The sequence below is a fragment of the Pteronotus mesoamericanus genome, unplaced genomic scaffold (genome assembly GCF_021234165.1).
Source record: "Pteronotus mesoamericanus isolate MK-2021 breed Mesoamerican mustached bat unplaced genomic scaffold, CSHL_Meso_final contig_2, whole genome shotgun sequence".
NCBI lineage: Eukaryota > Metazoa > Chordata > Mammalia > Chiroptera > Mormoopidae > Pteronotus > Pteronotus mesoamericanus.
In genome coordinates this window covers 10,296,649-10,309,905 of record NW_026555084.1, presented here as the reverse complement: position 1 = coordinate 10,309,905, position 13,257 = coordinate 10,296,649, and the positions used below count along the sequence as shown (strand labels likewise).

At 48.8% G+C, this 13,257-nt stretch overlaps 1 protein-coding gene across 2 annotated transcripts in view; it reads left to right on the top strand.

Moving 5' to 3' along the window:
* The window catches only part of CYFIP2 (cytoplasmic FMR1 interacting protein 2), a 100,470-nt gene extending 88,464 nt beyond the window's left edge, over window positions 1-12,006 (top strand). Inside the window, exons 29-32 of one of the 2 annotated variants that reach the window (XM_054568121.1) lie at window positions 204-298; window positions 5,432-5,670; window positions 7,156-7,303; window positions 9,677-12,006. In XM_054568121.1, the coding sequence (XP_054424096.1) occupies window positions 204-298; window positions 5,432-5,670; window positions 7,156-7,303; window positions 9,677-9,844 (650 nt within the window). In that variant the 3' untranslated portion in view covers window positions 9,845-12,006. The remainder of the gene's footprint in view (window positions 1-203; window positions 299-5,431; window positions 5,671-7,155; window positions 7,304-9,676) is intronic. The other variant, XM_054568122.1, reaches the window with a different exon arrangement.
* Window positions 12,007-13,257: the final 1,251 nt, after the last annotated feature.

Here is a 13,257-nt window from a genome sequence, read left to right as displayed (position 1 = left end):
TTCCATTGTTGGAGAGAGAGAATAGAACATTTTTCCTTGTAGTGAGTCCTGATTACACTCACCAAAACCAAGGAGAATAGTTCTACACGTTCCATCTAAGTTTTGGAACACAAATACGTCCCCAGTTCCTCTGAGAGCTGTCCCCTCCCCAGTTCCCCCCGCCTGACCTGAATCTCATTCCCTGCCTTCTGCTCCTTTGGCAGAGGGGGAGCGCCTGGAGGTGCGGATGAAACGCCTGGAAGCCAAGTACGCGCCGCTCCACCTGGTCCCTCTGATAGAGCGGCTGGGGACCCCTCAGGTAGGCTCCTCCGGTCTTGGGCTCTGAGAACCGTCCTTGTACAGGTGGGCAAACTGAGGCCCAGAGAGAGGAAGGCATGGGTAACCACAAAGCCTGTCAGTGGCGAGGCAGGTCTGGAATGAGATTTGCTGACTGCCAGGCCTGAGTCCTTCCTTCGACACCCGTATCCTCCATCCGCCAAGAAAGAAGGAAGTCAGATAAGTGTCTGGGGCGCCCCGTTAGGTGTCAAGTGCTCTGCTCCGTTATCTCTGAGCATTCAAACTCCATACACCCTGCGAGCCAGCTGTTTACATCTGGATATCTTGCTAGAAAAACACAAGGTGTTTACTGCCACGTTGTTCATTAAAGCAAAAACTGGGAACAACGGAAATGCCAATCGGTACAGGGTTGACTAAATAAAAGGTGGTGAAGTCATCTAAATGCCGAGCACTTGTTATATAATAATGAAAAGGAAAAATTAGATCTCAGTGCATCAATGTGGGTAGGCGAATAACCACATGGTTAGGTGAATAAAGCAAGTTACACGACAGTTCATTCGCAGAGTCTGAAGCCATTTATACTTTTTTAAAAACACCCCCCCACACACACACACACACACACACAACCCATATAAATAAAACTTTTCCTAGAAAATGATATACATCTAGTTCGAAGTGGTGGCGACCTGTACAGAGGATGAGAGACAGAGATGCGGGGGCGGGAGGGGATCCAAGAAGACTTCAGCTTCCTCTCTAATGTTCTAATATTATCAAAGGTGAATGAGCTCATGCATTAATCCTGTAATTAAAAGTAATTTTTACAAAGCAGCCCTACCAGTGGCTATGAGCGTGGAGATGAGTGAGACAGGACCCCCTGCCCCCAGGGCACTCACGGACTATGCAGGGGGTCGGGAAAGAAGAAAAACCGGGAGAAAGGGACAACAAAAACCATGTGCTGTCTCCTTTCAAGTTGGTTTAAGCAATCTAAATATTTGGGGGTGGGGGCTGGCGGATTCAGGAAGAAGAGAAACAGGGCACCATAGGGAGACAAGCCAGGGTGGTTTGTTATGCTCGCCAAAGCTTACTGTTTATTTAAAAGTTCAGGATTCAAATCCCTCTTGGACTTGCATTCCTATGGTCCTCTGCCCTGTTGTCACAAAAGCTCGAGCGTGAAGACTTACATCCTGGGCAGGGGGCAGAAGGCAGCCCGTTCTCGCGGAAACCATGGCGAGCATTTGGGGCCCTTTGCAGAGCCGATCTGCCCGGAGTCTCCCACCTCCTGCTGCAAACCTGACTAAGCGTCCAGCGGGAAGTGGGGTCCGAGCCATCCCGGAGAGAACTCAGACCCGGGGCGGGGGGGGGGGGGGGGCGGCGCCCGTGTCCTCTCCTGGCCCTCAGGGGCTGCGCAGAGGAGCTCCTCGAAAGATTTCCTTTTAGGGAGAAATCCCCCAGGCCAGCAGCGCATCGCGGCCCCACTGGTGGTGTCATCCAACAAGAATCTGGCCCCTCGCACCCAGGCCTTGGCATGTGTTTCCACTTAAAGGCTGGATTCCTTCCTTCCCTGTTCTGGCCAACACCACGTCCCTGGGACCGATAGAAATCGCAATTTGTCAAATGCTGAGTATTTAATAAATAAAAGCCTAGACAGTCTGCGGGAGAGGAAATGCCAGTCTTATAAATCTGCCGGCCCTCAAGGACCAGTCCAAAGCTCCGGTCGTTCTGCAGACCAAAGAAAAGTTAACGAAGTATTAACTTCCGAGCTGGCTGGCATTCAGGGGCTCACATAATACGGGGTGAGGCAAAAGGAGTGTACAGTTGTTCCTCTGGAAAGTAATAATTAATAATAATACAAGAATAAACTGTTTTGCCTACTCAAAACTGTGTACCTACTTTTGCCCCACCCTGTATCTAGGCCAGCGACAGGGCAGTTTTGCTACATATTTAAAGTCGGGAGATGTTAACACTATTGCATTGCTTGCCTTTGTTTCTGGGACAAATTGAGGTGACCTGATTTGTTGCCCAGGGCTATCATGGGAAGAATACTCTGGTAGGGGGTCAAAAGACAGGGGTCCTCGCCCTGGTGTCAGCCCTGAATTGTCACATCACCTAATGCTAGACACTTAATATCTCGGTCTTTGTTTTCCTATCTGTAAAATGGGCAAATAGCTGTTTCTTCTCCTTAACTGAGCTGCCTTACGTGATCATTACGATGAACAAATAAGTAAAAGACTTCTAAAAACATGAAGGATTACATTTTCAAAAGGAGTGTTCAGGTATCACTCTCCTCCAAAGGTCACTAAATGTCATCAGAGGACTCCGTGCGGAAATGCATTTCCACAGGGTTGCAGGGATGCTTTTTCTGTCCCCTTGTTAACTTGGAAAAGAATAGCAGAAAGAGGAAAATCCCCACCAGGAGAAACAGAAAATAAATGGATAAAATTTACATTAAACACATGCGTGCACACACATATGTGTGTGTGTGTGTGTGTGTGTGTGTATATCACCAAGCCACAAATTGGGAATATTTGCAGCAAATAGTCAATAACATACTTTTTCAGAGCAAAAAGAAAATACAGGCATACCAAAAGAAAAAAAAACATGAAAGAAAACTGAGGACACAAAAAATATAAATGCCAACAAACATCAGAAAAAGTGTTCACCTTTACCAGTAGTCAATGAAATCTAAGTGGATAAGAACAGGGTACTAGAACTTTTTACCGCTCAAGTTGGCAACAAACGATAGTAGAGTCCCGGCCAAGGTACAAGGAACAGATTTCACACAGGTAGGTAGCCAGGGGTCTGGCTTTTCCTGGCACTAGCTTGCTGCTCTGTAATCAAAGCCTTTAAAATATTTATACTCTTCAATTGAGTGGTTTCTACTTCTAGGATTTTATCCTAAGAAAATAAGTAGGGATAAGCTCAGAAGGTGTTCTAGGTGAGTCTGGTTGTTTAGGAATTGTCTGTAACAGTGAAATTTGTAAGCAATTTTAAATAACCAACAAGAATAGAGGACTCTGTAAATGACGGTGTGTTAGGGGCCATGTTATGTCGCCAGTAAAAAACCATGTCGCTGAAAATATGGAAAGAGTTTTTTAGGAAAAAAAGAAATACAGATAGTATGGTCCACATTTTTTTAAATATAGACGTATATACACACATACAAAAAACAAGCAAATGACGCATCTGTATTTTAAGAAAGCTCGCCTCTGGGTGATGGGGTTAATAGGAAATTTTTATTTTCTTACAATGTTTAAAACTTTTTTTACATATTTTACCCAGTAACCGTGTACTACTGTTATAGCTCACAGGAAAAATCGCAAGGGTAAACAGCTTTTCGAGGAAAGGGACAAAGCCCCAACCCATTTCGGTCAAGGGCCCTTGGGTTGGCTGTAGCAGGTATTGCGGGGAGGGGCACCGGAATGCATAGTCTGTCCACCGATTTATAAACCCCCTTGCTAATTTTTTAATCCTCCACGATTATCAGGCGCTGAGGATTGATTCAGACTAACTAAAGGCACAGGAGAGTAATTAGTCATTCAGAACTCTCCGTATTAACTTAGAAAGGAGAATATTCATGACTCAGGAGCAAATCTAGATCCTTTATTTGTTCACCGAGCATCTTCACTGTTCCGCCCCCCCACCCCCTGCCCTTTTCTGAAGTGAAGAACCAAAGACCAGCCTGGTAGAGGGTTGCCTGGTGAGAACAGAATCCAGCACCAGGTTCAGGACTGTGCAGGAGACATTTCCATTAACTCTGGCAACCTCAGTGGTCCCTTCTCTGCTCGAGAGCTGTCTCTCTCTGCCCACGGAATCAAGACAAGTCACTTCGAATGAGGGTTCCCCTCCTTCCTGTTTGAAACACATGTTGTGACGCTCTCTTCCCCAATTCACGCCATCCCTCCCACCCCAGACTTATTTCGGCTTATTGTGGTCATCACAGTTGTGCTCCTGACCAATAATATCCTGACAGGCTCCAGCGGTGGTGTTTCCTGATTTATTTCGCTCCACACATTGACTGAGAGGTTGTCATCTTTCTGGGGGCTCCAGGGCAAGGGCTTGCATCAAGAAAACGGGCTCCCTGTAAAACGAGCTCTCTGGGGAGACCAGTCTTTCAGGAGCTGATCCCACAAGCACCCTCTTTAGATTTGGAGACCTCACTTTGACCTTAGATCGTCATACCTACCTATCTTACTGTGCACATGGCTTTTGAGACCTCTAGCCCTAGATATTTTACTCATAACGCAAGCAATGTTTTGATGTGCTTGTCTAGATGATTAGAGGTGCAGTAATCAGGAGCCAGATGAGAAGCCAGCTTAAGTTATGAATAGAGATCATTTGCAATGGTCAGGAGACTTCTCACTGGAGGAAATAATTCTGTAAATTCGCTGGCAAATTTTAAGAGTAACATATGCTCATTGTAACACATACAACCATGCAGAGGTATTTAAAGTATAAGGCGAAAACCTCACCCGCTTCTCCAAGCCCATCTGCTCCCGCAGCTGATGTTAATCCTTCTAAAACGTTTTACATACACCCCACGTATAGTTGTGTGCGTCTGTCTGCGGGATTGCCCCTCAGTGATGTCTTTTAATAGGATTATAGAATACACCCTTTCCTGCAACTTGCTCTCTTCACTTAACAGTTTAACCCACAGATCTACCAGGATCCAGATCCCTACTTTACCGCTCACTGGCTGTCTTCCTGAACCTTAGCATCCTCATCTGTAAAATGGGGGTAGTCCTGGCACACAGCTCCCCGGGCTGGTGTAAGGAATAAATGGAGTCCATACTTATTGGGCACTTAGAACAGGGCCTGGTGTGTGACGCCCACTCAGTGAGCACGAGCTAGTAGTTGTGAGAGCACAGAGGTAGCAACGGTATTCTTAGCGGGGTCATCGGAGCCTTTTCAGCGTCTGCCTGACATTTCATTCATTGCCTGGGTGTATCAAAGCTCTTTAAAACGATTCTTCTGTCGATGGCTCCTAGACTTACTGCACAAGGATCACCCCCAGGTGTGCAAAGTCAGCGCCTCACCCTTGCTAAGACGTCAGTTCTGGGGAACGAATTCTGGCTCCAGGGTTCGGGAGTCTCTGGTGAGAGAGGGCAGGCGGGCTCTGAGATACAGATAGAAGGCTCCTGTACCCTTCTGTTCCCAGCAAATCGCCATCGCTCGGGAGGGCGACCTGCTGACCAAGGAGCGGCTGTGCTGCGGCCTGTCCATGTTCGAGGTCATCCTGACCCGCATTCGGAGCTACCTGCAGGACCCCATCTGGCGGGGCCCGCCACCCACCAACGGGGTCATGCACGTCGACGAGTGCGTGGAGTTCCACCGGCTGTGGAGTGCCATGCAGTTCGTCTACTGCATCCCCGTGGGGACCAACGAGTTCACAGCTGAGTGAGTACCTTTTGGGAAAGCACCGTGGCCTCCAGCCTGCTTGTCGCCCCACGAGGCGTCGGCTGCCAGAGCCCAGCCAGAAAGGCGGTGGACAGGACGAGGCTGTCCGCAGACGGTGTACTGAGCACACATGTGTGCCGGTTGCTGTGTAGGCACTGGGCCTGTGCCAATGCTGAGCAAAGTCAGGCGCCTCCTGGCCTTGTGGGGATCACAGGGCCCATGGAGAGACAGAGGCAGGTTGCATGAGGCAGCTTCACAGTGAGGGCAGGAAGGGTGACAGACGCCTGAGGAGAAAGAGAGAAGCGGGTTGTCAGGATTAAATTGACAGACTAGGCCTGAGCCTTGAATGTTGCTGGGATTCGGATCTCAGCGGGGAGAAACGGGCCCTCTGGGGAAGGCAACAAGCAGGTGGCTGGAGGCAGAGGTGAAGCGTGTGTATGGGAGTGTGCACCCTGGGACTTTGGGCCTCTCGACGCTTGTGTTTCTGAGTTGGGAAGCTGGGCTGATTGAATGGGCAGGAGGAGCCCAGGTCGGGGTTTGGCATTGAGAGCCTCACCGCCCACCTCATCCCCCACGTAACTGCAGGGTTCGCGGGACAGAGAAAGGCTCCCTGGCAGAGGCCGGGCCCTGGTGTGCTCGGGCCGCCCTGGCTTTGGAGGCCTCCAGCCCAGGAATGGGGGGCCTGTAAGAGTAGCCTGGTCCTGTCCTTAGAGGAGACAGAAGGGGAGCCTGGCTCTTCCCCCTCACCCAGCTACACGCCCAGAACAGAGTGGTGAGGGAAGCAGAAGAGGCCTGTCCTCGGGAGCCAAGAGCTCAGGAGAAAAAGCACAGGAGGCCCAAGCAGGGGTCCCTGAGGAAGTGCTGCTGGGCCTGCACTTCCAGCCGTGGGGAAGCGGGGAGCCTCCCAGGGTGTGAAACACAGCGGAGAGGTGACCCCTCCAGCCGCCCAGATTGCCCACATTGCCTTTGAGAGTTGAGGGCATGCAGGTTGAGCTCTACCAGACCCAAGAGCACTTGCAGCCCCCACCCCACGTGCCGGCGGCACCTGCTCTCAGCCATGGCGCCCCGTCCCCGCCCTCCCACCTGCCCTGCCAGCTGGTGTGAAATGGCCACTCCCTTCACAGGTGCGCCCTGTCTCCTTTATGGGCCAGAGCAGATTCTCTTCTGACTTGCTTGACATAATCAGCCACATAAATCTTATACTCTGGTTGGATTTTTTGTCTTGCAAGTTTATCTTCTTCAAAGGTTATTTTTCTAACATCCATGGGGCAACAGGCTGACATCTCTTTGTGGTTAGAAAGGCTTATAATAGAATCACAGTCCCTAGAACAAACAAATGTACAGCTTCCCTTGTACCCATTTTGCAGATTAAGGGAATTGTCCCAGAGACCGGCTGCTCTGTAGCAGGGCTCCTGGTCCCAGAGGAGACCCTTCCCCGCCCCCCTCACGCATCTCACTCCAGCTGCTTTCTCTCCCTGCCCCCAGGCAATGTTTTGGTGACGGCTTGAACTGGGCTGGCTGCTCCATCATCGTCCTGCTGGGCCAGCAGCGTCGCTTTGACCTGTTCGACTTCTGTTACCATCTGCTGAAAGTACAGAGGCAGGACGGGAAGGATGAAATCATTAAGAATGTGGTAAGCAGCTGGGGCCGGGGGGCCGGGGCCGGGCCTGACCAGCAGGCTTGGATCCGACGGGGAGGGTGAGCTGCTTACCTGCCCACACTGCAGGACGGCGCAGCAGCCCTCAGCGGCGGGGACCTCCACGCAGAAAGCCATGAATCATGCGCTCGTAACCGGCCAGGATGTATCAGGTCACCCCGCGGGGCAGGGCCAGGCTCCAGACCCGAAATGCCCCTTCCCCGTGCCAGCCGACTCTGTGGGTGCGGGCTCCTCATCTGCACGGACTTTTCCTGAACAGGAGCGCTGTGCAGGCACGGGGGTGGGGCAGCGCTCTCGTCGGGTAAGCGGGGCTGCGGTGCGAGTTGCACGAGGGCCGTCCGGACCAGGCCAGGAGTGGGGGCGAGGCCCGAGGAGGCTTCCCATGCAGGCGACGACGTTAGGACCAAGTCCAGGGGGATCAGCAGCAAATAGCCAGGCAGGATGCTCCAGAGAGAGGGCACAGCCAGAGCAAAGTCACAGAGGCATGAAGATGTGTGGCTGAGAGGAGAAAGAGGCAGGAGCGGTTTGTTTGTTGGTTTGTTATTGTTCATAGTGGGAGAATATATGTAAAATTTGCCATTTTAACCGTTTCAAGTGTACAGTTTAACCATTTTTAAGTTTCACTGCATTAAGCACACTCACGCTGTTGTCCAATCATCACCACTCTCCATCTCCAGAACTTTTCATCTTCTCCAGCTGAAACTCTGCCCGTTAAATGCTAATTCCTGCCCTGGCTGGTGAGGCTCAGTGGACTGACTGCTGGCCTGCAAACCAAAGTGTCGCTGGGTTCGATTCCTGGTCAGGGCCACATGCGGACCAGGTCCCCAGTAGGGGGTACGTGAGAGGCAACCACACAATGGATGTTTCTCTCTGTCTCTTTCTCCTTCCCTTCCCCTCTCTCTAAAAATAAATTTAAAAAAATATTTTTTAAAAAATACTAATTCCTCCTCCCTCCCTACCCCCAGGCCCTAGTAACCACTCTTCCACTTTCTGTCCCTATGAATCTAACTACTCTAGGGAATTCATATAGGCGGGATCCTCACTTAGCATAATGTAAGATTTAGCATGTTGTAACATATTTCAGAAGTTCCTTCCTTTTTAAGGCTGAATATTCCATATGTTGTTTATCAATTCATCTGTTGATAAACATTTGAATTGCTTCCACCATTTGGCTGTTGTGGTAAATGCTATTACAATAGTAGGTGTACAAATATCTGTTCAAGTCCCTGCTTTCATTTATTTTGGGTATATACCAAAAGTTGCATTGCTGGATCATATGGGACTTCAATTTTTAATTTGTAAAGAACCACCATACTGTTTCCCATAGATCTGCACCATTTTACATTCCCAGTAATGCACAAGGTTTCCAATTCCTTCATATCCTCCCCAGCATTTGCTATTATCTGAGGTTTAGATAACAGCCATCCTAGTGAATGTGAAGAGGTATCTCACTGTGGTTTTGATTTTCATTTCCTTAATGATTAGTATGTTAGCATTTTCTTATGTGCTTATTGGCTACTTTTTTTTATCTTCTTTGGAGAAATGTCTATTCATGTCTTTTTTTCGCTTTTAAATTGAGTTGTTTTGTGTTGTTAGTTGAATTGTAAAAGTTCTTTATGTATCCTGGGTATTAATCCCTTACCAGGCATATGATTTACAAGTATTTTTTCTCATTCCTTGGATTGCCCTTTCACTATTGATAGTGACCTTTGGTGCAGAGAAGTTTTTTTAATTTTGATGTAGTCTAACTTATTTTTTCTTTTCTTATCTGTGCTTTTGGTGTCACATCCAAGAAACTATTGCCAAATTAAATGTAATGAAATTTTTTCTCCATGTTATCTTATAAGAGTTTTATAATTTTAGCTCGTGTTTAGATCTTCAATCCACTTTGAGCTAATTATTTCTGTATGGTGTAAGGTAAAGCTCCAGCTTCATTCTTTTGCATGTGGATAATCCAGTTTTCCCAGCACCATTTGTTGGAAATACTATCCTTTCTCCAGGTCTTGAATAGTCTTGGCACCCTTGTCAGAAATCATGTGCATATAGAAGAGTTTATTCCTGGGCTCTCTATTCTATTGCTCTCAATGCCTGTCTTCATGCCAGTGCCACACTGTTTTGATTGCTGTAGTTTTGTACTAAGTTTTGAAACTCACAAAAAGGTTCTATGGCCAAGTTGACATTTGATTGCCAAGCTCTAGGAACCCATAGAAGGCCTTTAAGCAAGAGAGTGATATGGTCAGTGAGGTACCAGGACTCCAGATCCCAGCCTTGCTGAATTTTTCTCTTGCTCACCTTTTATTTCTCTGTCCCCTCCTCCTACCCCTAACCTAAATGGCCCTGTCCTTTCAGCCCCTGAAGAAAATGGCAGACAGGATCAGGAAGTACCAGATCTTGAACAATGAGGTATTTGCCATCTTGAACAAGTACATGAAGTCCGTGGAGACAGATAGTTCCACCGTGGAGCATGTGCGCTGCTTCCAGCCACCCATCCATCAGTCCCTGGCCACGACCTGCTAGGCAGAAGGTCCTGCAAACCCTCAGCCTGGAGGAGACGAAGCAGCAGGAGAGAGAAAGCCACAGCCAGCCCTGCCGCAGGGCCTGACTGGCCAGCACGTGAGATGGACCAGGAAGCCAACGAGAACCTCCCCAAATTCACTGACACCGCCCGAGGGCTGGGCCTGTGCATGCTCTCCCATGACATCTCCATCTCCATGGTGGTTTTGCCCTAGTATAAATGAAAAAATGAAACACAGGACAAAAAAGTCTTTTTTGTCCTTTTTTTCCCTCAGCTGTGTTAAGAGCCCTAGTTTCACCCTTTCTCCATGTCTCATCCCCACCCCACATCTGTGGTTGCTTCCCAAGACCTCCTCCCAAGATGGGGACCTCCTACCCCGTGCCCACGCGTGACCTCATAGCTGAATTCTCAGAGCTGGAGAAAGACCGTGGCCGCCGCCCGAGGTATCAGCCCAGCCTGATGGTCATGCTTCCACTCACTGGCTTCCTCCGCTCTGGCTCCCTCCCTCCACATTCCAGGTGGCCTCTCCTCCTGCTCTGGACACCAGGGATTCCACCACCAAGAATACTCCTGGACCAGGTGCTGAGAGCCATGTGGACAGAGGACAAGGATCCTGGTGTCGGCACCATGGTCGATGGTGTTGGCTCTGGTCAAAATTTCTCACAGAATCTCCCCGAGCATGGGGAGGCTGTTCTGAAAGATGGAAGCCTGTGGAAGGGAACATCTCAGCACAGAGCAGACCATCTTCAAAGGGGTCTGTGCCTCTGCACTTGTAAGGTAATATAAAGTGAGACATTTGATATCCCTTCCTCCCCCCCCAGCCCAGGGAGGAAAGAAAAAAGAAATAGAACAATAATGATGTCCTCCCTCAGCGCAGATGGATGTGAACGGTTACCAGTAATCAGATGGCCCATGTTAACCCCCTGGAAAGAGCAAACGTGAACCCATAGCAAGAGGTTTGTGTGATGCACTCAGGCACACCAGGGAGGAGGGGTGGGGCTTGCCAAGTGTGGTCCAAAGGCCCCTTACATCAGGATTTCCTGAAATTAGCACATTTGATGCCAATTCCTGGGCCCCGCCTCAAACCCACTAGTTTGCATCTCTGGGAATAAGGTAGAGACATCTGCACTCTCCAGATGCTGTCCGAGTTCTGTCGCACGTGGAAGTCCAAGGACCACCATGGCCTTTGAGCTCCCTCTGAGCCATGAGAACAAAATATTTGTAGGGGAAAAAGGTGGTTCAAGGTGGAAGCTGGCAGATCCTTCTGTCTGGAGGTGCCACGTCCTGTTCTGATTCTTTATTTTGGGCTCTTGATGATGTTAGATCAAAGGCAAGAGGGAAAGGTTACACCCCCATGGTTGAATGACATAGAACATGCCTTCAAAACCCACATCAAATCTCTAAAAACCTTCAGTCCTGTCTGGGGACAGCAGCTCTTTCAGACAGATGACCAGCTCTTAAGTCCCAGAGATCATTCCACATTCCTGACCTTTGCTTTTGTGAAGATTTGGATCATCCATTTGATGAGATTGCTATTTCAACAACCTGCCCTTCCAGCTCCACATTCATAAACCTAAATTTGACCCTTTTGGTAGAATCCCATTATCTTCAAGAGATTCAATCCCATTAAATTGAGGTCTTCACCTTTGGGAGAGACATCTCGTCTCCCCAGCTTGCCAGCAGCATTTATTTATGAGCACTGAACAGGTTTAATATTCTTTCCTCCCTGATATTACTGTCCTCCTCTTGATTTTTTCTTTTTGTGTGTGTGTGTCTAAGAACCAGGAAAAAAAAAATTTTACGTTTTAAAAAGTTAAAAAAAAAATGTTTCAGAAACTGTCAAATGTACCATATTTGTATTAAGAGTTGTTGGGGATTTTTTTGTACAATGAATTTACATTTATTTATGGTGACTTCTATTTACGCTTGTGATCAAATAATGATGTTAAATTCTTAAATCGTATTTGCTATGCAGCTGAAGATGATATTTTGCTTTGTATTTTGGGGTACCTGTGTTGAGGTGATAAACACGTCCATCTTCATTAAAACTGCTTCCAAACTGGTGACACCTGCATCTTGGTTGCGATTCCGGGTTGCTTTCCAGTCCTCGTCACCACATTAAACCTGATGACTGAGAAAATAACTGAACGGAATGGGGGGAGACAAAGAGCCAGAAGGTCGGGATTCCCTAAACTTTCGCTTTCTCACAGAGAAAATTATCTCTTTACGAATTGACTAGTCCTGGGCAAGATGTAGGAGGTAGCTCCTGCCCTTAGGGATTTCATAGTCTTGCTGAGTGTAACTGACACCCCAGATCCCTGCTTCTGAGAGGAAGAATGAGCACTAATATTTAATGAGGCCTGGTGTGTGCGGGCACTATTCTAAACCCTACGCAGCCCTCCCTGGGACTCCAGCGCAGTCCCTGATGTGTTGTATCCCACGTTGGCAGAGAGGCTGTACTGCGTGTTCATTTTTACACAGTTACTAGGTGACGCTGGGATTTGAACGCAGTCCCAATCCCTGGGCTTTCGCCATCACACCTCCGTGAACTGATTGACCATGCCAGACCCCAAAACTAGACTTAGGGATTTGGTCACTGGACTTTTCGGGGCTTTGGGTCAGTAAGTGTGAGTTAAGCCTGGTATCAAGGGAGTTCCCAGGCCGAGCTACCTGGAACCCTCTCAGACCCGTCAGGAGGATGACGTGAGAATAACACTGGAAGGATGCGTTTCATACCAGCACCAGGTTTCCTAAAGGCCGGCCGTCCGCAGGTGTTAGACCTGGGGCCCGGGTGACTCCCCCGCCGCCGTGGCCTCGGGCGGGCCTCGGTTCCCTCATCTTCAGGTTGGACAGAGTGCTCTGGGGTCCCTTCCAGCTCTGCTTTCCTGATTCTAGGTCATTGCCCGTCACGAACTCAAAAATGGTTCTCAGCTGGGAGTCACACCTTCCAGGGCTTGTCATCATGAGGGGGTTGTAATGCTGAGCTGGCGTAGCTGAGGGACTAGGAGTCCTGAGAGATGCTCAGCAAAAGAAGATTCCATGGTCAAATACATGTGGGGACCACGTCGCGCTCTCTTCCCCTCTTGAAGACCCTCGGTGCCCTCAGTCCTGCAGAACCTCACCAGCCTGGACTAACACCACATCTCCTTGTGGCTGTGACCTGAGAAACCCATTTCTCTGCAACAGTAATTAAAAAAACAACAACAACAAAAAAAAAACCACCTCCCACAGGAAAAGGGCCACTGACAGAGGCAGTCATGACCCCGGGACCCCAGTCGGGCAGCAGGGACTGGCAGAGTATCCAGGGCTTCCAGTAGGAGGGGGGCAGTCATTGGCTGGGGTGGCCATAACAAAACACCACAGACTGGGTGGTTTAAACCACAGAATTTTATTTCTCACAATTCTGGAGGGGGGC